The sequence below is a fragment of the Molossus molossus genome, unplaced genomic scaffold (genome assembly GCF_014108415.1).
Source record: "Molossus molossus isolate mMolMol1 unplaced genomic scaffold, mMolMol1.p scaffold_m16_p_27, whole genome shotgun sequence".
Lineage (NCBI taxonomy): Eukaryota > Metazoa > Chordata > Mammalia > Chiroptera > Molossidae > Molossus > Molossus molossus.
In genome coordinates this window covers 3,280,924-3,306,179 of record NW_023425363.1, presented here as the reverse complement: position 1 = coordinate 3,306,179, position 25,256 = coordinate 3,280,924, and the positions used below count along the sequence as shown (strand labels likewise).

General features: G+C 38.8%; 1 protein-coding gene across 10 annotated transcripts in view; it reads left to right on the top strand.

Moving 5' to 3' along the window:
• The window catches only part of NCOR1 (nuclear receptor corepressor 1), a 245,674-nt gene that overhangs the window by 168,788 nt on the left and 51,630 nt on the right, over window positions 1–25,256 (top strand). For 7 of the 10 annotated variants that reach the window (XM_036278322.1, XM_036278326.1, XM_036278325.1 and 4 more), the window contains 5 exons: window positions 3,625–4,174; window positions 6,991–7,120; window positions 12,564–12,759; window positions 18,600–18,773; window positions 19,799–19,959. In XM_036278322.1, the coding sequence (XP_036134215.1) occupies window positions 3,625–4,174; window positions 6,991–7,120; window positions 12,564–12,759; window positions 18,600–18,773; window positions 19,799–19,959 (1,211 nt within the window). The remainder of the gene's footprint in view (window positions 1–3,624; window positions 4,175–6,990; window positions 7,121–12,563; window positions 12,760–18,599; window positions 18,774–19,798; window positions 19,960–25,256) is intronic. The other 3 variants (XM_036278328.1, XM_036278327.1, XM_036278329.1) reach the window with 1 other exon arrangement.

Below are 25,256 nucleotides of genomic sequence, written 5' to 3'. Positions count from 1 at the left end.
TGATTGTATTGCTGTCGATTTCTCCTTTGAAGTCCTCCAGAAGATTTTTAATATATTTTAGTGCTCCTATATTGGGTGCATATATGTTTATCAAGGTTATATTTTCCTGTTGGATAGATCCTTTCAATATTATGTAGTGGCCTTCTTTGTCTCTAGTTAGGGCCTTCATTTTGAAGTCTATTTTATCAGATATGAGTATTGCTACCCCAGATTTTTTTTCCTTTCCGTTTGCTTGGAAAGTTTTTCTCCATACCCTCACTCTCAATCTATGTGAGTCTATTGTTGTGAGGTGGGTCTCTTGTAAACAACATATAGATGAGTTATGCTTTCTTATCCAATCAGCTACTCTGTGTCTTTTTATGGGAGCATTCCATCCATTTACATTTAAGGTGATTATTGATATGTACTTATTTATTGCCATTTTTGTTTAGTGTGGTTTTATTTTTCTTGCCATTTCTCCTGCTAATTACAGCAGTCCTTTTAACATTTCTTGCAGTGCTGGTTTGGTGCTAATGTATTCCCTTAGCCATTTTTTTGTCTGGGAAGCTCTTTATTTGACCTTCCATTTTGAATGATAGCCTTGCTGGGTAGAGTAGTCTTGGATTCAGCTCCTTGTTTTTCATGACCTCGATTACTTCATGTCATTCCCTTCTGGCCTTTAGTGTTTCTTATGAGAAGTCAGCTGAGAGCCTTATGGGGCTTCCTTTGTAGGAAACCTGTTGCTGATCTGTTTTTGCTTTTAGGATTCTCTCTTTGTCTTTAATTTTTGGCAGTTTGATTACTATGTGTCTTGGTGTGGGCCTGTTTAGGTTCTTCTTACTTGGGGCTCTTTGTGCTTCTTGAACTTGAATGCCTTCTTCCTTCACCGAATTAGGAAAGTTTTCTGTCACTATTTCTTTGAATATATTCTCTAACCCTTGCTCATTTTCTCCTTCTTCGGGCACTCCTATGATGCGAATATTATTACGTTTATAGTTGTCCCACAGTTCTCTTAAGCTGTCTTTCTGGTTTGTTTTTTTTTTAATCCTCATCCGAGGACATTTTTCCATTTTTTGTACAGACAGAATGGGAGGGAGAGAGAGGAAGAGAGAGAGTGGGAAACATCGACGTGAAGAGACACATCGAGTGGCTGCCACCCGCACGACCAACCTGGGCCGGGGACAAACTGCAACCGAGGTACATGCCCTTAGTGGGAACCGAACCCGGGTCTCTCCAGACCGCAGGCGGACGCTCTAACCGCTGAGCCAAACTGGCCAGGGCGTCTTTCTGTTTTTTAATTGTATATTCCTTTTGGTTTTCTGGTTGGTTGATTTTTTTTCTACCCTGTGTTCTAATTCACTGATCCGGTCCTCAGCTTCCTCTACTCTGCTTTTTAACCTTCCAATGTGTTTTTCATTTCTGATATGTCCGTTTTAATTTCCAACTGGTTGATTTTCAACATTTCTATGTCTTTACTCATGGTGCTCATGTCCTTACAAATGTTGTTGAGCTTCCTCAAGATCATGGCTCTGAATTCTAGTTCTGTTAACTTGCTTAAGTGTACCTCATTTATCTCATCTTTGGTAGTGGTCTCTTGTTCTTTCATTTGGCTTTTGTTTCTGTGTTTCACCATTTTGGCTATCACAGTGGGCTTTGCAGTCTGCCAGATTTTCCCTGTGGGTGTTGATCTTCTGCTTTTGTGGCTCCGTCTCCTGGGTTTGGATGAGGCAGGGAGGACCCACTTTAACCACCACTGTCAAGTCTTAACTTTTCTCTAGTTTTTTTTTTTGCCCTTAGGCTATTAGTAGAGGTCACCTGAAGAACCTTGGTTTCTGAGTTGCCTGAAAAACTCCCTCAGGTGCTCAGTGTAAGAGGATTTCCCGAGGGTGGGCAGATGCTGGTTGTTAATAGGCCTCAATTAGCATTTCAGTGGCCACCAGGTGGGGTTGAATCTCCGAGGGAAGGGCCACCGCCTCTCCCCAGGGCCCTTGGAAGGAGTAAGATGACCACAGTCTTGAGTGGCTTGACTCAGCAAAAGCTCTGAGCACCCTCCAAATCCCGAGTGTCCCCACAGAGTTCCAGTCAAGTCTGCCTTACCTCTGCCGGAGCCCAAGGTGAGTGGCTGGTGCCAATTTAGCCTCTGTCCAGACTCTGCATCATGGAGCCGCCTGGGACTTTAACCCGAGGGCACTGCTCTGAGCTAAGGGCGGCCGAGTCTGCGGCACCAGCTGAGGGCATAGCACCCAGCCGAGTTCGCAGGACTCAGCCGTGGTCACAGATGCAGCCGAGGAGGCAGCAGATTTCAGCCGAGTCCCCTGGTCCCAGCCACGTTTGCTGGTCCCAGCCCAGGCTGCTGAGGACCCTGGGCTCCCGGCCCCCTCTCGCGTCCTCGCAAGCCTACCAGGATTGAGTCAGTGTCCATGGTTATGTGGTCCTCCAGGCTGCCTTTCGGTTGCCCCTTCCTGATGATTTTTTTTTTTGTTTTTTCGTTGTAAATCCAGTTTGGTCCTGGGAGATGGTCTGTGTCGCTCCATTCACTCCGCCGCCATTTTTTTTCCGATTTCTGTTTTTTGAATTGAATAGTAAACACTAAAAAAGGACCTTATTTGGAAGTGAGTACAAGTTCCGTTAAGAAGACATTGAATTTGTGATTTCTTTGAGATATCTGGGTAAAGATGTCAAAGAAGTAAAAGTATACTTATAGCCCTGACCAGTTACTAAGTGGTTACAGCATTGGCCTGTGGACCAAAGAGTCTCGGGTTCGGTTGCAGTTCGGTCCCCAGCCTTGGTTGGGGTCATGCGGGAGGCAACCAATTGATGTCTCTCTCTCTCTCTCTCTCTCTCGCATCAATGTTTCTCTCTCTCTTTCCCTCCCACTCTTTCTGAAGATAAGTTGAAAAAATATCCTCACGTGAGGATTTAACAAAAAAAAAGTTATAAAATGATACAAATGAAGTGGGGGGAAAAACCAGTGCTACAACATTATGTTAGAAATCTGTAATTTTATTATAGGGCTTTGCTGTCTAGTGTGGTAGCTGTTGAGCTCTTGAAATGTGACTAGTGTAAATTGAGATGTACTAAAAATGTAAAATATAACCAGATTTGGAGGACGTAGTACCAAAAAAGTTAATAGAACGCATTACTAGTTTTCTGTATTGATCACATGTTTAAGTGATATTTTGGACAATTTAGTTTAAATAAAATATATTACTATTAATCTCTGCTTTTTTAATGTGGCCATAAGAAAACTTAAAATTACAAATGCAATCACATTATCTTTGTATCGGAAGCAGCTATTACAGAGTGCCAGCTTTCCTAGGTAAAAGAAAAGCACAGAAACAGGCTGGCAGAAACCAGAAAGTTACCATTTATAGGAATCGTTTTTGTTTAGTTTTGTTTTTCAAATTCCATATAAATTATTTTTAGACATTTAAAGCATTTACACTTTCAATGTCAGAAGGTCAAGACAATCTGATCTTTCCCTTTCATGCTCTATAGAAACTCGCTTTCCCAATGGCTCTAATTCTTCTGGGAGGTCACTGAAGGATTGTAATTCATCCTTAACAACTGCTAACAAGCATGGTTTCTGTCACCACGTGAAACCTGTTCATTATCAGATTTTTATGCTGTATCATTATCTTTAAGGTGCTGAAAATAGTTCTGATACAGAAAGTGCTCCTTCTCCTTCACCAGTTGAAGCTGTGAAGCCCAGCGAAGATAGCACTGAAAATTCGACTTCTCATGGAAACACTGAGTCTGCAATTGAGCACGAGTGTACCACTGAAACTGCTCCCAGTGCATCTCCTTCTTCATCAGTTCCAAGTACAAAACCAACTGAGAATGAAAGTGTGGAGACCCAGGTGAATAACAGTGTCACTGTTGAGACAGCAGAGCCAATGGATATTGAACATCAGGAGCACAGTGCTGAAGTGACTTCTGTTCTTGATCTCCCCACGACTACCAAAGCAGACTCTGTAGATGTTGAAATGGGGGTGCCAGAAAACAGTACATCTCAAGTTGAAGGTGATACCAAAGAAAGAGACCTGGAGAGAGCCATTGAGAAGACAGAGCCTGGAGATGATTTGGTGGTGGCTCAGCAAATAAATGTACAAAGGCCTGAGCCCCCATCAGACAACGATTCCAGTGCCACCTGCAGTGCTGATGAAGATGTGGATGGAGAGCCAGAGAGACAGAGGTAAGACTCATTCATTAAATATTCTATTTTCACTCTGTTGGTCGTTGACTACATCACAGAAATAGTGCTGGCTAAAGAGAGAACTCCTGTATAAAATATCAGAAAGTTAAAGGTAGTGTATATGCTTTTAATATTAGGTTATGATGCTGTTCATTTTTAAGCCAAGAATAATTGTGTGATCATTTTTTAATGAAAAAGAGTATATATATTTTTATATTGGTTGCTGAATGCATTCCATATGATAGCAGGAAAGGGGATTTCAGCTGACAAAGTTGTGAACTAAACCAGAGATGACTGCTGTTCCTGGTGATAGAAGTAGTATGACCTGGTGATGAAGGTGGAGGCAAGAGGCATTAGCTGCAACTTTGTTTTCTCTAAGACCCTATGGCTTCAGAGCAAGGTCTACTATATCCTGAGTATTAGATGTAAGAAAATACTGAACCCTGGCCAGTGTGTGGCACAGTTGGTTGGAGCATTGTCCAGAACACCAAAAAGTGGTGGGTTTGATGCCCTGTCAGGGCACATGCCCAGATTTTGGGCTCAGGCCCGGGCGGGGTGCATGTGGAGGGCAGTCCATAGATGCTTCTCTCTCACATTGATGTTTCTCTCTTTCTCCCTCTCTCTCCCCCTTCCTCTCAAAAATCAAAGAATTAAAAAAAAAATACTGAGAAAAGAAACATATTGAATGTTCTGAAAGTATTTTAGAAAGCATAATTTATGTATAAGTTAATGGTAATTATAATTGTCATTATTTTTATCACCTAAAATTTTAGATGACTAATTTGTCATTTAAAATATCAGGTATAATATAAATTTATAAGTAGTTTTAGTCATTAAATTAACAAAAATATATCTTTATGGTTTTTATATTTTACAGAGATAGATACTACTTTATATAATATATTTTATTTCCTGGTGTTTGCTTTTCCTTGAAAGAAATGGTGTCATCTAGAATCACAGTAGGTTAGATTGATACAAATTCTAGAAATGAATTAGACTAAAACCTCATTTAATGAGAAACCCAATTTAACCCTGTATTTTTTCTCTTTTTTAGAAAAAGGCAAATAAGGCACTCAATAGATAGCCAAATTCTGTTCATAATGTGTCCTGCCTGGTGTCGCTGTGCTTTCAGTCCATATCTAGTATATGTTATATCTTATTTACTCTAGAATGAGATGTGATACTAGAGTAATATCAAGCAGTATGGTATGGTTTCTCCAAAGAGATTTCTATATAGTAAATACTACAATTTTAATCAACAGGAATTAAAATAAAATAAGGGGTCTGTCTTAACCATTGTTTTGTGTTTTTCTGTTTTTTTCCCGAGAAAATTCATCTAGCTGTCTTTCCCCTTATGTCATAACAATATAGATTTTAATTGTCCCAAAATTTGACTGTTGTTAACATAAATGAATATAAGCTGTTTAGTCCTTTTTTAGGTATTCTTTAATGAAATATCTAAAATAAAGATTTTCCATGTTGGCTTTGGTAACTATATTTATATATGAAGGAAAAATTAGGATGGCATTTAACCAAAATGGAGGAACATCATAAGATGGTAGTCTAGAAATTCAGAAATTCCTTAGAAATATATAGTGGCCTCTGAATGACATTTCTAAAGTCTACATCACTTTCAAACTATCGAAATAACACTTTTCAATTTCCTGCATCTTTAATATCTTTATTCTTATGTAAAATAGAAATTTTCTTTTATACATTCTAATTTTCTTACCCATTTATACCTTTTATTTTTTTTTTTTTTTTTTTTTTTTTTTTTTTTATCCTCACCCGAGAATATTTTTCCATTTTTTGTACAGATAGAGTGGGAGGGAGAGAGAGTGAGAAACATCGACGTGAAGGGACACATCGAGTGGCTGCCACCCGCACGACCAACCAGGGCCGGGGACAAACTGCAACCGAAGTACGTGCCCTTAGCGGGAACCGAACCCGGGTCTCTCCGGACCGCAGGCCGACGCTCTAACCGCTGAGCCAAACTGGCCAGGGCCCCATTTATACCTTTTAAAATGTTTCCTCCCCCCAATAACTGACAACATTGGGAAATATAATCAAACCCATAAGGTATGGCACTGTTGTATACTTTTCCCTGTTCCCATATTGGGTGCTGTAAATTCAAGTATAGGTGCTGAAAACGGGTGCAGCCAGTGGAGTAAAAGATGGCAGATACTGTGCTGAACAGGAGCATGTGTCTGAAACAAGTTCAGCATGTTGTTGCTGTGTGGGAATGCTGGTTTCACTTTGCCACTTTTTTTCATTTTTCATTAGAAATCAGAAGTCTGGAATTCTGGGTAGAATTCTCAATTTTAAAATGACAGTGGTTTATTTAAATGTTGCAAAAAATACTCTGTGATCCTAGCAAACGATTTTGTAACAGGTAGCTAGTTTGTAACCTATATTAGTGGTAAATTAGTACCTAACATTTTATGGCATTTTATGGCATGTTTTGTTGGTTAGATGCAGATGATTAAATTCAGATAAATTTCAACCTATAAATCAATATTAGGTTTCTTTACCGGGAACATTAGCATTATAGAGTCCCTCTTTCTTACCGTTCAAATTCTTGTAAAGTTAATGTGATATGTGTGTGTACATACATATTGGTTTAGAAGTAATTATGGCAGTTGTATACAGTGTGGGACAAAGTAAGTTTACAGTTTGTATAGAAAATACAGTAATTAATAAGTAAAATACAAGAATAAACTTTGTTTTACATACAACTGTAAACCTACTTTTGCTCCACCCTATATTTAAAGTCTTAAGAATATGTTAACTTATCTTTTTATGATTACCAATTGCAGAATGTTTCCTATGGACTCAAAGCCTTCAATGTTAAACCCCCCTGGATCTATACTGGTCTCATCCCCAATGAAACCAAATCCACTGGACCTGCCACAGCTTCAGCATCGAGCTGCTGTTATCCCACCAATGGTAAGTTTTCAATATGAGTAAGAAAAGTAAAGTTGAAAAATTCAGACCTTTAGAGATATTTTTTTCTCTTCTTTAATCAGTACTTGATTTTTTGAAAGTCTGTGGTAAAAACCTTGGCAGGGCAACTTGGTGTAAGGAAGGCAACTGATCAATGTTTCTGTCTCACATGGATGCTTTCTCTCTCTCTTTCACCCTCCCCCTTCCTTTCTCTCGTAAAAACAACAAAACAAAACAAAAAAACCCATATCCTTGAATGAGGATTTAAAAAAAATTTGTGGTAAAAAACACATAACATAGCCCTGGCCAGTTTTGCTCAGAGGTTAGAGTGTCGGCCTGCGGTCCAGAGAGACCCAGGTTCCGTTCCTGTTAAGGGCATGTACCTCAGTTGTAGTTTGTCCCGGCCCTGGTTGGGTCGTGCGGGTGGCAGCCACTCAGTGTGTCCCTTTCACATTGATGTGTTTCTCTCTCTCTCTCTCTCTCTCTCTCTCTCTCTCTCTCTCTCCCTGTCTCTCCCTCCCACTCTATCTGAACAAAAAAATCGAAAAATGTCCTCGGGTGAGGATAAAAAAACAAACAAACAAAAAAAAAACACATAACATAAAATTTATCACCTCGATTTTTTTTTTTTATCCTCACCCGAGGACATTTTTCCATTTTTTTGTTCAGATAGAGTGGGGGGGAGAGAGAGGAAGAGAGATAGAAACATCGACGTGAAAGGGACACATCGAGTGGCTGCCATCCGCACGACCAACCAGGGCCGGGGACAAACTGCAACCGAGGTACGCGCCCTTAGTGGGAACCGAACCCAGGTCACTCTGGACCGCAGGCCGACGCTCTAACCTCTGAGCCAAACTGGCCGGGGCTCACCTTAATTTTTTTTTTTAATCTTCACCTGAGGATACTTTTCTATTTATCTTTAGATAGAGTGGGTATGGGGGAGAGAGAGAGAAACATCGATGTGAGAGAGACACATCGACTGGCTGCCTCCCGCATGACCCCAACCTGGGCAGGGGACCGAACTGTAACTGAGGTGTGCTCCCTTGACTGGAGTTGAACCGAGACTCTTTGGTCCATGGGCTGATGCTCTAACCACTGAGAAAACCGGCCAGGCTCAACTATTTTTAATTGTGCAGTTCCATAGTGTTAAGTATATTCATATTGTTGTGAAGCAGACCTCCAGAATTTTTTCATGTTGTAAAGCTGAAATTCTATTCCCTTTTAACTGTAGCTTCCGTTATCCACCTCTCCCAGCCTCTGGTAACCACCATTCTACTTTCTGTTTTATGATTTTGGCTACTTTAGATACCTCATTTAAGTGGAATATACAGTATTTGTCTTTTTATGACTGGTTTATTTCACTCAGCATAATATCCTCAAGGTTATCCATGTTGCAACATGTGTCTGAATTTTCCTTTTAAGACCAGTAATATTCCATTTTGTTTATTTATCTGTTGGAATACATATTGGATTCATTGTGATGAATTTTTAAGAAAAAAAAATGAAAGAAATGTAATGCTCTAGCCATACATTTTAGTAACTTATGCTTTTGTTTGTTTTGCTATAAGACAGTAGTAGAATAAATAGGTAACTAGGTTTGAATATTTAGAATGAAGTATAGAGTTTATCACTAACTTTAGTATATAATTCCAAATCTAGTTTTATTTACATTTGACCTTAATCTGTAAAAGTTTGATTTCCTTTGATAATGAATTCCAATCTTGGGTATTGTTCTTTTACTTAGTTATATTTTATCTTTAGAGGATAAAAATTTGTTTACTGTCTCACGTGATAATTGAGAAAAGTTAAGTGTGTGCTTATGATATACTCACACACACAAAAATCATTAAACATTTGTTTATTCATCAGTTTATTCAAATGGATATTTATTGACTGTCTGCCCAGTACAAGGTAACATTTTTTTTCTAATCCTCACAGGAGGACATTTTTGCATTTATCTTCAGATAGAGCGGGAGGGAGAGAGGCAGGAACAAAGAGAGAGAAACATTTATGTAAGAGAGACACATCAATTGGCTGCCACCCACACGACCCCAACTGGGGCAGGGACAAACTGCAACTGAGGCAGGTGCCCTCAGCGGAACCGAACCAGGGACTCTCTGGTCCGCCAGCCAATGCTCTAACCGCTGAGCCAAACTGACCAAGGCCAAGATAACATTTTTAATGCTGTATGGAATGTATACATATTATGATCTTTGACTTCAAAAAGCTTAGAGATTGGTATTGATAATAAGACATAAAAAAACTAATAATAAAAATTAAAATGAGAGCATCCTTCTTTTTTCTTTTTTTATCCTCACCCGAGGACATTTTTTTGTTTTTTGTTCAGATAGAGTGGGAGAGGGAGGGAGAGAGAGAGAGAAACATCGACATGAAAGGGACACATCAAGTGGTTGCCACCCGCACGACCCAACCAGGGCCAGGGACAAACTGCAACCACGGTACATGCCCTTAGTGGGAACTAAACCCGGGTCTCTCTGGACCTCAGGCCAACACTCTTGACCACTACACCAAACCAGCCAGGGCGAAAGCGTCCTTCTTAATGAGACATGTAAAGAAGAGTCCATTTAGGAAATAATAATTTGGTTAGATCAGAACAGTTTATTTGATTGTTTTGTTTTTGGTTTTTGTTTTTTTTTTTCTTTATTGATTTGAGAGAGAGAGAGAGAAATATCTATGAGAGAAAACATCGACTGGCCGCCTCCTGCATGCCCCCACTTCCCCCACTGGGCATTTGGTCCACAACCTGGGCATGTGCCCTGACTAGGAATTGAACTGGCGACCTCTTTGTGCATGGGTCAACGCTCAACCACTGAGCCACACCAGCCGGGCTCATTTGGTTTTTTTATAGCAAAACATGAAAGGTCATGTTTACATATAAGCCAAAGCACAAAAGCAAGAAAATTATCTGTGCGTTCACATTCAGTGAAACATTTTATTTATAGTAACAGAAAACATTGTAGAAGAATTTAGATAATGGGTTCTAAAAAAGGTCAGATCTCTACTTCCCCCAGGATTATTTTGCATTCATGAAATAATGGACTGTGTTAGGGACTGTTTATTTAGTATTGGACATAGCAGCTTGGGCCTTTCCTTCATGAAGTGGAGAGACAGAATAAACAGAGAACAAACATATAGTTTTAAATTGTCATAAGTGCTATGTACTGTGAAAAAAAAGGAACTGGCTACAATGAGAAGGAAAATAGGGAAGGAGTTACAATATGGGGTGGGGCAAAAGTAGGTTTACAGTTGTTCCTATGGAGAATAATAAATAAGTTATAAACAATAATACAATCATAAACTGTGTTTTGTGTACTTCCTACTTTTGCCCCACCCCAAATGTTATTGAATGGTTAGGGATGACCTAGCTAAAGAAGTAAGATTTAATATCTGACTGGAGGAGAATTGATAAGTTAATGAATTAGTTATGGGAGTTGAAGAGATTGATTAATCAAGGATGACTGCCAGTGTCTGGCTTCAGCTGCTGAGGTTCCATTTTCTAAAATCGAAATTGTTGAAGGAGAAGCATTGCATTTAGAAAATGAAAAGTTCAATTTTGAATATAAGCTTTGAGGTGCTTGAGATATCCAAGTGGAGTTGTTAGGCAATTTTTATAAGTTTGGACTTTGGAGCTAAATGTCTTAGAAATAAAAATTTATGAGTCATTAACATATAAATGAACTCACAGAATTGAATATGATTACCTGGTGAGAGTGTAACCAAAAAAGCACAGGTTCAGCTGCCTTGAAATTTGCCTTGAAAGCAAAATTTGTGAGGCAAGTGCTGGTGTAAAAGGAAAGAGGTTTTGTTCAGGTGCCGTGCAACCTGGGAGAACGGTGGGCTCCCATCTCAAAGACCATCTCTTTTCTACTCAAGCACAATTCTTACAGGAATAGGGAGGGAGGGCTTTTATTTCTGTCCAGTTATCTTGTTTAGCACTGAGTAGTATGTAGCTCCTTCATCTACAAGAAAGTCAATTAGCTTGTTCCCTACTGTCAGTTATAGCTGGGGCTCCTGTGGGGAAATAGTAATAGGTGGGGAGGTGTCCAGGGGAGTCCCTGGGCCTCCAGATTTGTCATTCCTTTCTAACATTTCTTGGTAAGGGTTTCTATCCTTTATATTTTTCTTTTTGAGTTCCAGGTAGGTCTTTCTCCAATGGCCTTCCTCTTTGCAGTAAGTACATTGATAGGCCGGCCTCTAGTGAGTCTTTTCCTTTCCCTTTCATGTTTCGCCCCTGCTTCTGGTTTCCCGAGTGTCTCTAAGAAACAGCGGTCTGCTTTAGTTTCCTTGTTTCCTGGGCATGATAACTTTGAAGGCTATGTCCACCATTTGGGAGGAATTCATTCCTAACTCCCCATCTAAACATTGTAGCTTCCTTTCGATATCTGAGTCACTTTGCCCAGTAAGTCATGTTCACCATCTGGATATCTTCTGGTGCCTGTGGGTCAGCATCAGTGTGCTTTTGATAGGCCTGACAGATCCTTTCTAAAAATTCAAAAGGATTTTTACTTGGTTTCTGTTGAACAGCACTTATCATATTCAGGCTCTTTTGTTTAGGCACCTCTTTCTTAAACCTTCCATTTTTTGTCTTTTGTAATGTTCTAGGGAATCCAGGTCCCCAGTGTTTGGGTCCCAGTTGATCTTTGTCAAGAGAATTGTCCTGGGTGGGTTGGGGGTTCCACTGGGATTGTCTTGATGGAGGCATGAGCCTCTTCTACCTCAGACCATTCTCCCTCTAAAAATCAATAAAAAACATATCCTCAGGTGAGGATTTTAAAAAAAGGAAAGAGGTTTTATTCAGGTGCCACCGGACCTGGGAGAAAAATGGCCTCCCGTCTCAAAGACTATCTCTCTTCTGTTCAACCCCACCATTCTTATAGGGATAGAGAATGGAAGGCTTTTTTTTTTTTTTTTCTTTCTCTATCCAGTTATCTTCCTAGCTTTTGGCGTGCTCAGGGTCCTATCCATTTATGTTTCTGGTTATTGATGCACTCAGGCCTTGTCCATTCATATTTCTAGCTTTTGGCTGCTTAGTATAAGAACCTCCTTCTACTGCCATCTTGGCCAGTTGCGGAGACTTCCTGGTGCTCTGTCTATACACTACAGTATACAGTAATGAGGACATAGGGAGGAGGCGTAAGGACACAGGGCTGAGCCCCCAGGGATTTGACCATCCTAAGTTAGAAGCAGACAAGTATTTTAATTTCTAATTTTGATTTTTCTTATTACAACTTTTGTGATTTACATTGTGTTCAGTTCTGAAAGTAACTGTTGAACATTTTAAGCATTATACTTGAAGATTTCTTTGATTAACAAATGGTTAAATCACCTCAACCGGTAATATTACAGAAATAAGCATTACTTGAAACAGATGGTAATTATTATTGTGTTGGTCATGGCATACTTAATTTTGTTTTTCTTCCTGTAGGTGTCCTGCACCCCATGTAATATACCAATTGGAACCCCAGTGAGCGGCTATGCCCTCTTCCAGCGACACATTAAAGCAGTGCATGAGTCAGCACTCCTGGAAGAGCAGAGGCAGAGGCAAGAACAGATAGATTTGGAATGTAGAAGTTCTACAAGTCCATGTGGCACTTCCAAGAGTCCAAAGAGAGAATGGGATGGTAGGTAGAACTATCATCACAAAGAACTTGCCTAAAAGGAAACAAAGCCATATTCAAAGGCAGTGTCCTTTGTGCTTTGTAATTTATCAGTGTATTAATTGATTATTATACTTTTTCCAAACAGATGACTTGACTTCAGTTAAATTATTAAGTAATGTTAGTATTACTGAATTTTCTGATACTTATTTTTATGCTGGAAGACTGTATAAAAGCCATGCTTTGTGCTCTTTGCTTGAGTTTTCAAAGTATGAATTGTTACATCCTCCAAGCAAATCATGGTGACAGGGTAATATTCTAAAATTCTGGTGTGATGGGAGACAACTTTGTGTAGTACATAGAGCGAGTCAGACCCTGACTTAACCCTTACCACAACATTTACCAGTTGTGTGACCATGGCCAAGTCACTTAACCTTTTGAGTTTTAGTTTTCTTCTTTGTAAAGTACAAATTATGTATCTACTTTCCTTGTTGAAATTATAAGCCGTAAGAAGCATGAACATTCAGTATTGTTTTATAACACATGGCTGAGCCTTAATTTATATATAATATAATGTGTAATACTGCATGCTAATTAGTATGTTAGTATATGCATAGTATAAATAGATACCATGAAGGTACTGTTATTATTTCAAGTGACAGAATTTGGGTTGTGCATGCTTTTTTTTCAGTTGGTACATGATACACTTGTATCTTTTAAAAGAAGAAGAAAGGGAGTGATTTCTAAATTTTAATAAGCTCTGGCATGGTTATTAGATGGCACATATGTTTCAATTGACAGTTTATCTATGGGCTATAAACTACGATGTTAAAGTCTTCTGTAATTATGGTTCAGTTTTTTTGCAGTGATTCAGAAGACTCTTTGCAAGTACCTATTATAGATAAGAGCTATTAGCTATAGAATGCCATGCATTTCAAGAGCTATGTAATGTAAAACAGGAACTGTGGTACTTAACTGATCCTGTTGACGTTCCACCTCTGTCACACTAATAATGTGTTATTAGTTACATGGCACATTAAATCTCTTATACTAGACTTTTAAATAGAAGGTTGTTAGTGTTTAAATGTAAAGCTTATGCTAGTAAAAATGTGGATCAGAATGATAATACACACCAAGACTGGGCATATAATAGATGCTAAATGAGCCCTGGCTGTTTTGGAGCATTGGCCTGCACACCAGAGAATCCCGGGTTTGGTTCCCGCTAGGGGCACGTACAAAAAAAAACGATGCTAAATGAGTATTTCTTGAATGAAGGTAAAAACATTGATGACTTTTGGATTTTTACTATATTGCATCTAGAGAATCCTTAAACCTTATTTCAATAATTGACATAATGTGTAATCAGTGATTACATTGAAGGAATGAATTAAATGAGTCATAGAGTATAACTGGTTATGAGAAAATCTATCATTATAAGAATGATAAATTACAAAATAATTTAAAAGTTTGTTAATCTATTTCTTACATCGATAATTTAGGATAAATTCTGTGAGGAAGAATTAAAACCTAGAAAAAAATGACACTCAAATGGTATTTGCTGAACTCATGCTAAAGTTTTAACATTATACAGATAATGATATCTGAATCATTCTAATATGTGTATCATATAGTTATTTTAGGACCTCAATAATTTTTCTTGATCTACCTTACAAAATGGGTTGTATTGGCAACTGTAAAGACTGAACCAGTTTAGAGCCCCAAATTCTGAGATTCCAAACTGAATTGCATTTTTCAGTGATCAGTAATATTAATCCATGGGGGTTCGATTTTAATGATATCCTAATTTTTAATCATAATGCAGTGGTCTTAAAGCCAAACTATTTATATTTTTTATTAATATGACACCTATTTGCTTCAAGGTGACATCGCACTCTACAAACTGGGACAGTTGATTACATTTTATCCCAAGGTTGTGTTTTAACTGATCTACTTAATATGTTCATCCAGTAGTTAACAAGTGCCTAAAGTCTCTCCTGAATTTATAGCTATTCTGTAGTTCACTGTAAAGGATAATCTTCCAAATAACATTTATATATTTTTTGTTAAATTGCATGTGTGTAGAATGTTTGACACAAATATTTTTAATGCAACATCATAGAGTAGTTTACAGAATGGTAAATATAGTGAGAATGTGGATTTACATATAAACCATCATTGGTTATATAAATCCTGCTGGTATAGTCCACCTGAATTAGGATCATGGTTTTTATTTTTTTCCTTCATGATCTCATTTAGAAAGTAACAGGCAGCACCTGTTGTCTAACTGTTTGTATTCATTTTTTCTTAATGTCAATGGTACAAATAATTATTTTAAATTTGCCAATTTTAAGTGGCATAGAGCCTTTCTATCTATAGAAAGCTTGAAAAAATATCTTGGGGAACAATTGTTTTCACTTTCCAGTAACATTTACACAAGTTGACCCTTGCTTTAGTTTGAAACTTTTTTCCTGCAGTGAAGGAACTCAAAATCACATATGTAGAGACAAGAGTTAGAATTGAACTTCTAATGCTGGTTAACAAAATGTAATTGAAATAAGAGTTAGTACTTTTATGCAACTCAGTGTAGTTTATTTTTCTGTTATTTCTTTATTTTTTCAGCTCTGAATACATAATGATTTAAATTGTTTCAATTTTTTCTTTCTCTTTAACAATTACTATGATAAAGTGGATTTTTCTATATAATGATAAACATACTGGACATGGCAAAACAGTCAGACACTGAATTTATCATGCACTATCATGTTAAATTCTCCAGAAAGGAAGAAGTGATTTTCTTTTGAAGTTGGTTTATTTCAGAAATCTTCATGGTGTTAGAATACTTAACTAATCTATTATGTTACTATGTCAAAGAAGGAAGAGTACCATTATCTTGATGGATGCCATATAGGCATCTGAAATTTAGCACACAGTACTTCAGGGAGGTATTAGTACACTGTGCTTTGAAGGTCAGGGTCAGGAATTTTATTGCTTTTGAAAAATTCCTGGTAGTATAACCTTGGTTGGGCAATTAGGTGTGATTCTTTGAGCCTCAGTTTCCTCACCTGTAAAATGGTGTTAATAATCTCATTGGTCATGAGGGCTAAATGAGATAATTCATTTAAAACGCATGGTGCTTTTCACCTGGTACATAATGAATATTAGCTAATATTACTATAATTGTTTCTGGCTTTTAAAAATATCTTAGTAAACCAAAGAACTTCTTATGCATTTTGCTAATGAATCTCTATTTGAAACCAATAACAAAACTTCCACTTAATAGTGAAATGCTAGAGCCTTCCCTTTAGAGGTGAACTATCAGAATGCTCACCAGTAAGGAAAAAAAGGAATCAAAGAAGAGGTTCAGCTATTTGAAAGGAGAAGACAAATTATTATCTACCTAGAAAGCCTATAGGAATCAACTGAAAAGTTATTAGAGCTAAAGGAAAGTTCATTAAGTTACTAAGAAAAACTTAATATAGAGAAATCCATATCTTTCTTGTGTATCTGCGATGATGAGTTTATATATATATATGTATAAACTCATATGTAAAGGAGATGGTTTTCTTAGCAACAAAATATAAAATACCTATAAGTAATTTTTAGCAAAGAATGTATAAGATCTCACTTATTTGTGGAATATAATGAACAAAATAAGGTGATGAACAAAATAGACCCAGAAACATAGAAGTAGGGTTCAGACTGACAAACTTCAGAGGAGGGGGCAAGGAAGAGGGAAGAGATAAACCAAAGAACTTATGCATATAAGCATAACCAATGAACAGAGACAACAATGCTGGGGTTGGGGAGGCGGGAATGGGATGAGGGTATCAATGGGGGGAAAAGGAGAAACATCTGTAACAAAAATAAATTAATTAAATAAAAATAAAGAAATGTAGCCCTGGCCGGTTTGGCTCAGCGGTTAGAGCGTCGGCCTGCGGTCCTGAGAGACCCGGGTGCGGTTCCCGCTAAGGGCGCGTACCTTGGTTGCAGTTTGTCCCCGGCCCTGGTCGGTTGTGCGGGTGGCAGCCACTCGATGTGTTCCTTTCACATCGATGTTCCTCTCTCTCTCTCTGTTCCTCTCTCTCCCTCCTACTCTACCTGAACAAAAAAAGGGAAAATGTCCTCGGGTGAGGATAAAAAAATAAATAAATAAAATAAAGAAATGTATATGATCTATATGAAAGTATATAGGTTTCTTAATTTGAAAACTCATTGTAAAATGTCAGGTCTTCTGTATTCATAACTTTAATGCAAGTCCAGTGAAAATTCTAGTGATACTCTGGGGAGAAACTACTCAGAGCGATTTTCAATTTAGATTTATTTAGAAGAATAAATGGATAAGAATAGGTAAGCAAAAGAATAAGAAAATGAATAGGAATTTGTTGTGGCAGACATTAAAATGCCACAAATCTAAGTGGTTTGGGTTATGAGTGATTTCACTTTTTTTGTGCTTTTTAGATTTTCCAAAATTATAATGTGTCAATTTCATTTTTTTAAAAAAAGAAAATAATTGTGTGTGTGTGTGTGTGTGTGTGTGTGTGTGTATTTTTTTTAATCCTCACCGGAGGACATTTTTCCAGTTTTTGTTCAGGTAGAGTGGGAGGGAGAAAGAGGAAGAGAGAGAGAGAAACATCGATGTGAAAGGGACACATCGAGTGGCTGCCACCTGCATGACCAACTAGGGCCGGGGACAAACTGCAACCAAGGTACGTGCCCTTAGCGGGAACCGAACCTGGGTCTCTCTGGACCACAGGCTGATGCTCTAACTGCTGAGCCAAACCAGCCAGGGCATATATATATTTTTTAAGTCTTAATATGACTTGCATATCTGACATGTCCTTTTTTTTTTAACTGACATTTAAAAAAATTTTTAATTTATTTTTAGTTTTTTAGAGACAGAGGAAGAGAGGGAAGTGAGGGAGAGAGTAAAAGAGAAAGAGAAACATTGATTTGTTGTTCCACTTATTTATGTATTCACTGGCTGAGATTTGTGCCCTGACCAGGATCGAACCTACAACCTTGTTGTATCAGAACAACGCTATAACCAACTGAACTACCCAGATAGGGTTATCCTTAAAATACTTAAAGTTGTTTTTTTTTTTTTAATTTTTTTCCTTTATTGATTAGAGAGAGAGAGGAAGAGAGGAGGAGAGAGAGAGCATTGATCAGCCACCTCCTGCATGCCACTGGGGATCAGGCCCACAACCTGGGCATTTGCCCTGACTGGGAAATGAACCAGTGACCTCTTGATGCACAGGTCGACACTCAACCACTGAGCCACACCGGCCAGGCCTTAAAGTATTTTTATACTTTATGTAGAAATAAATTATGTGGAGTAATTTTCATTAACATTATTGCAGTAAAATTCATAGTTCTATAAGCATCTATAAGTTTTTTGGATTAGTTTGATCTGTAATTTTTGAAAGGCTTCTTTCATTTTTTATTACATTTATTGCTCTGCATATTAAGCAGTGGGCTTCAGCAGGCTAATTGTAACATTTGGAATTCTCAGACATCTGACCTTTAGTTCAGGCCAGACTTGAATTTACAGAATGACAAGATAATTTGCCTTTTGTGGTCTTTATTGCATGTGAAAACTCTTGATTTTCTAATTAGAGAAGGTGTTTTTTTTTTCCTTTTAAAGGGAAAAATTATAATTGAATTTTTGAGGATTCTAATAGGTGGTGGTGTGTACACAGAAGATTTAGATGTATAGGGTTTCTTCACCTCTCTGTGGAAGAATTTTAGGCCTTGATATTAGTATAGAGTTGGATCTGCCCCTGGATGGTGTGGGCTTGGTCCTTTCACACTTACTATTTTAATTTGGGGTTCTTCCCTTATTTTGATAACTTTAACTTTCATAGGAAAATCAGTCGCCTATATGCCTTATGCTGAGGTCAAACGTGCTCTAGAACAGGAAGCACAGATGTACAATACTGCAGCAAGGTCAGCATCACCGTGTAGGCTCTCTCCAAGAGAGTTCAGTAAAGCCGCTCCACAGCCTGATATGAGTACAGCCTGCTATAGTGTCCCGCCAGGTAAATATCGTTCCTCTTTGCAGTGGCTGCTGGCCATCTACCTACAGATGTTAGACATGGGTGGTTTAATCTTGTGAATGAAGTGCTCCACGAGAGCATGTCCTTCCTTTTTCAAAATTACTTTCTTGTTTCTCTGCATTCTATCATTAGTTATATTCCATTGATATCCACTGGGAAATTTATGTTGACACATGTATACTGTGACATTGATTGGCTTTTATCTTAAGAGTGTATGTACTTTTTAAAAATCTTAAAATCTCTATTCTCTCCTACTTATCGCAGAAACTCAAGTCTGAGAACTGAAATCAGTAAATGTTTCTCAAATTATGTGAGATGCAAAAAGGACATATAATTGCTTGTCAAGCATGTCATTATATTCTCTAAATTTGTAATATTAACTATTCCTAAGAAGCACCCTTTTATCTTACCTTCATTGTGAGGTCCAAAGAGTGATGGAGAGAGAAAAAATTATTAAAGATTGCATTTTTGTCCTCATCCGAGGACTTTTTTTGCATTTACCTTCAGATAGAGCGGGAGGGAAAGGGGGGGGGGGAGAAAGAGAGAGAAACATCGATGTGAGAGAGACACATCTACTGGTCACCACTCACACAACCCCAAGTGGGGCTGGGAACAAACTGCAACCAAGGTATGTGTCCTTAGTGGGAACTGAACCCGGGACTTTCTGGTCCGCAGGCCAATGCTCTAATCGCTGAGCCAAACTGGCCAGGGCAAGATTGCATTTTTGTATGCTAAGCACAGATAGTTTGAAATGAACATTAACTTGAAAGGTCTGGTTTGACAGGGAGTTGAATATTTCAACCGCACAAATACCATTAGTGACCTGAATAGGTATGCATAACCTTTTCAAGTGACAGGGAAATTTAAAAAGGAAATATTCATCCTTGGCTTCATCTTGCACTTTTAATTTAATATTTGGTTAAAAAATTTAGGGATGGCTGAGATAGAGAAAATGTTGCAGACTAGGAAATTGACTATTTTAAATCATTTTTTCTTCCTTTTAAAAGTCCTCCAGCCTGCTCCACATCAAGTGATAACTAATCTCCCTGAAGGGGTTCGGCTTCCAACAACTCGACCCACTAGGCCACCTCCTCCTCTCATCCCATCATCCAAAACCACAGTCTCTTCAGAAAAACCATCTTTTATACTGGGAGGCTCCATTTCACAGGTAAAAAATGTCTTCTCTTCCCACTAGCTTTTCTGTTGAAGATGGCTTTGGTCAAAATTTGTCCTCCTTCTCATACTGATCTGTCAGAATCCTAGTAAATAAAAATCTTTGTATATATGTGTCCAGAAAATGCATCAATTACTGTACTCCATGCCACACGCAGGAAGTTTGTGTCCGTTACATGCCCAGGTCAAGTGACTGTGGCACACCATCTGGTTTAACTTTACATAAGGCTATGAAGCTTACTATAATGTAAGTGAAAATAGAGTATTTTTAAGTAACTAGAATATTTGTTGACTAATTATTGTAAAGGCTCTACATGTTAAATTATGGATGATTGGCAAGCCCTAGTTTATTCTGACTTTGGCCAGTATACTTATCCTCTTTTATTCTTTAACATGGTCTGCTCTTAATGGTTCAGTCAGTTTTGACTGCCGTGCACAGCCAATGACCACACTTCTGTCAGGTTATGGAACATTTCTATCACTTTAGAATATTTTCTTATAACCTTTTCTAAGCAGTCTACTCTAACAATACCTAAAGCAACCACTGTTCTGCTTTCTATTGTCATTGATTACTTTTGCCTTTTCCAAAACGTCTTACAAATGGAATTAAGTATGTACTCTTCTGTGTCTGTCTTTAACTCAGCATAGTGGTTTTAGAGATTTATTCAGGTTTTTGTGTAAGCTGTAGTTTCTTTCTCTTTTAAAAACAATTTTTTTTCCTTTATTGATTTTTTAGAAAGAAAGAGAGAGGGAGAGGGAGATAGAAACATCAATGAGAGAGAACATCTGTTGGCCGCCGCTTCCGTGCCCCCCACTGGGGATCAGGCCCACATGGTGCCCTGACTGGAAACTGAATTGGTGGCTTCTTGGTGCATGGGTCAACGCTCTACCACTGAGCCACACTGGCTGGGCATTAGCTTCTTTTTATTGCTGGATACTACTTCATTGTATGAACATACCATTTTGTTATCCATTTCCTTTTGATGAAAACCTGAACTATTCTAGTTGTTGGCTACTATGAATAAAACTGATAGCAACATTTTGGTAATGAGCCCTTTGTTAGATATATGTTTTTATTTCTTTTGTATAATTCTGACAGTGGAATAGCTGGGAATACGTATGTTTTACTTTATAATTTTCCAGAATGGTTCTACAGTTTTACACCACCATCAGCAATGTATGATACTTTCGGATTGCCCCATTTTTGGGTGTCAGTCTTTCTTATTTTAGTCAACCTAGTGGGTGTGTAATATTTTTGTGGTTTTATTTTGCATTTCTCTGGCAACAGATGTAGTTGAGCACTTTTTCAAATACTGGCTGTTTGTGAAGTGACTGTTTTAAGTCTTGTTGTCCATTTTTATTGGGTCTTTTTAATTACTAGGTTATAGAAGTTCTTTATATATAATGGACGGAACTTCCTTGTTAGCTATATCTTCTCCCATTCAGTAGGTTGCCTTTTTTGTTTTTTTTATGGTTTCCCTTGCTGTATAAAAGCTTTTTGGTTTGATGTAGTCCCATTTGATTATTTTTGCTTGTTTGGCCCTTGCCTGAGGAGACATATACAAAAAAATATTGCTACGACTAATAAAGAATTTACTACCTACGTTTTCTTCTAGGAGTTTTACGGTTTCAGTCTTATATTTAAGTCTTTAATTCATTTTGAGTTTATTTTTGTATGCGATAGAGTAGTCCAGCTTCTTTTTCTTTTTTTAGGGATTATTATGGTGTCCAGTTTTTATTTATTTAAAAATTTTTTCAAGTCTTTATTGTTGAATGTATTACAGATGGCCCCCTCTGTTCCCCTAGTGACCCCCTCCTCCCGGCTCCCACCCCCTCCTGCTTTCCCCAGTATGCTTTGCACATATGCAAATAAGTTTTTTGGTTTATATCTTTCTAACCCCTCCACCCTCTTCCCTCTGAAGTTTGTCAGTGTCTTCCCGACTTCCATGTCTCTGATCTATTTTAATAGACAGCCTATTTTGTTCGTGATATTCCATAAATAAGTATTATCATGTGGTACTTGTCTTTCTCTGACTGGCTTATTTCATTCAGCATATTACTCTCCAGGTCTCTCCATGTCTTCTCAAAGTGTAAGAGATCTTTCTTTCTTACAGGTGCATAGTATTCATTGTATAAATGTACCACAGATTTTTTATTCACTCATCTCCTGATGGACAATTGGGCTGTTTCCAGATCTTAGCTATTGTAAATAGAGCTACTTTGAACATGGGGGTGCATATATTCTTTTTGATTGGTGTTTCAGGCATCTTAGGGTATATTCCTAGAAGTGGGATCACTTTTAATATTTTGAGGGAGCACCATACTGTTTTCCATAGTGACAGCACCAGTCTGCATCCCACCAGCTGTGTACTACAGTCTCCTTTTCTCCACATCATTGGAAGGACTTGTTTGATGATTTGTTGATGGCAGCCATTCTGGCAGGTGCAAGGTGATATCTCGTAGTCATTTAATTTGCATCTCTCTGATGATTAGTGACATTGAGCATTTTTTCATATGTCTCTTGGCCATTTGTATGTCCTGTTTGGAGAAGTATCTATTCAGGTCCTCTGTCCTTTTATTTTTTGATCTTTATTGTTGAATATATTACAGATGTTCCTCGTTTTTCCCCCTCCTCCCCACTCCCACCTTCCCCTCCTGCCTTTTCCCACACTGTTGTCTGTGTCCATTGGTTAGGCATATATGCATATAAAGTCTTTGGTTTATTTCTTTTCACCCTCCAACCCCCCTTCTCTTTGAGGTTTGTCAGTCTGTACAACCAATTTATACTTCTTAACCGCTTAACCTTTTTCACCCATTCCCTCATCCCCCGTCCCATGTGGCAACCAACAAAATGTTCTCTATATCTATGAGAATGTTTCTGTTCTGCTTCATTGTGTTTGTAAATTCAATTGTTGATAGCTATGTATTCATTGCCATTTTGTTCATATTTTTTAGCTCTTTCTTCAAGAAGACCCTTGAACATTTCATATAATAATGGTTTGGTGGTGATGAACTCCTTTAGCTTTTTCTTGTCTGGGAAACTCTTTATATGGCCATTGATTCTAAATGACAGCTTTGCAGGATAGAGTAATCTTGGTTGTAGGTTCTTGCTTTTCATCACTCTGAATATTTCTTACCACTCCCTTCTGGCCTACAAAGTTTCTTTTGATAAATCAGCTGACAGCCTAATGGGAACTCCCTTGTAGGTAACTAACTGCTTTTCTCTTTCTGCTTTTAAGATTCTCTCTGAGGCTAGCCAGTTCGGTTCAGCGGTGGAGCATCGACTGCAGACCGCTAGGGGCACGTACCACACACACAAAAAAAAGATTCTCTCTTTGTCTTGAACCTTTTGCATTTTGATGATGATGTATTTCGGTGTGGGCCTCTTGGGGTTCATCTTGTTTGGGACTCTCTGTGCTTCCTGGACGTGTATATCTGTTTCCTTCACCAAGTTAGGGAAGTTTTCTGCCATTATTGTTTCAAATAGGTTTTCGATTTCTTGTTCTCTCTCTTCTCCTTCTGGCACCCCCAAGATGCGAATGTTGGCACGCTTGAAGTTGTCCCAGAGGCTCCTTACACTATCCTCATTTTTTTGGATTCTTTTTGCTGTTCTGATTGGGAGTTTTTTGCTTCCTTATATTCCAAATCAATGGTTTGCTTCTTGGCTTTACCTACTCTATTATTGAATCTGTGTAAATTATTCTTTATTTCCGTTAGTGCCTCCTTCATATCTGACTGGTCCTTTTTTATGCTCTTGAGGCCCTCACTAAGTACACTGAGGTTCTTACTGAGTTCATTGAGTATCCTTTTTTTTTATCCTCATTCGAGGACATTTTTCCATTTTTTTGTACAGACAGAGTGGGAGGGAGAGAGAGGAAGAGAGAGAGAGGGAAACATCGATGTGAAAGGCACACATCGAGTGGCTGCCACCCACACAACCAACCAGGGCCGGGGACAAACTGCAACCGAGGTACATGCCCTTAGCGGGAACCGAACCCGGGTCTCTCCAGACCTCAGGCGGATGCTCTAACCGCTGAGCCAAACCGGCCAGGGCCATTGAGTATCCTTATAAGCAGTATTTTTAACTCAGCATCTGTTAGGTTGCTTATCTCCATTTCGCTTTGTTCTTTTCTTGGGGTTTTGTTCTGTTCTTTCATTTGGGACCTGTTTCTTTGTCTCCTCATTTTGGCTGCCTCCCTGTGTTTGTTTCAGTGTATTACTTAAGAAGAGGTATGGGGCTCGCTGAGACCAGATGCTGCTCGTTTGAAAGAATTTAGGAAAACCTGAAGCAGAATCCAAGACAGGCCAATCCTATGGTTAAGCAACTGGCAACAGCTTGGGTGGGCCTGAAAGTTGGGTTTGGCGGGGCCCTCAGGGAATCACCAGGGCGGGGCTACCAGTGTGAGCCAGGTGCTGGAGTCCCAGATATGGCGACTGTCTGCCGCCCCAGGGAAGGGCTCCCCAAAGGAACAAAGGCCTCTGACAGCACATTTGTCCAGGAGAAAGCCCCCTCTCCAGCCTTCGCTCCAGTGCCAAACAGCTCAGTTTTTCCCTGTATGTCTCTGGCGCCCCTTGAGCTGCCTCCCCTCCAAGCTTAGAGGGAGTGATTCCGATAAGTCTATGCGCGGGCCCTTTAAGAGGAGCTGCCTGGGGCTCCAGCCTCCTCAGCCTCCCTGAGCCTCAGTTCCTGCTGGTTTTTCCAGGCAGAAGTTATGGGGACTTCTCTTCCTGGCACTGGAACCCTGAGCAGGGTGCCTGGTGTAGGACAGGGACCCCTCAGTCCTCAGAGAAGACCCTTTCAGCCAAGGTGTCCTTCTGATTTTTATCCGCCACATGTGGGTGTGGGACCAGCCTGTGGTGCCTCTGCCCCTCCTGTCAGTCTCGTTGCAGCTATTTCTTTAATTTTGTAGTTGTAACACTTCCATTCAGCTTTGTTTGAGGCGGTTTTGAATGATAGTTGTTCTGTAGTTTAGTTGTAACTTTGATGTGCTTATGGGAGGACGTGATACCTCATTTACCTACACCACCACCTTGACCGGAAGTCCCCTCTGCCCATTTTTAATTGGATTGTTTATCTTCCTTTTGTGGAGTTGTATGAGTACTCTGTATATTTTGGATATTAACCCCTTATCTGATGCATCAGTGGCAAGTTCTCCCCAAGAGTGGGTTCCCTTTTGATTTTGATGCTGGTTTCTTTTGCTGTGGAGAAGCTTTTTAGTTTGATGTCCCATTTATTAATTTATTCCTTTGTTCCTCTTGCCCTAGGTAATGTATCAGTGAAAATTCTGCCAC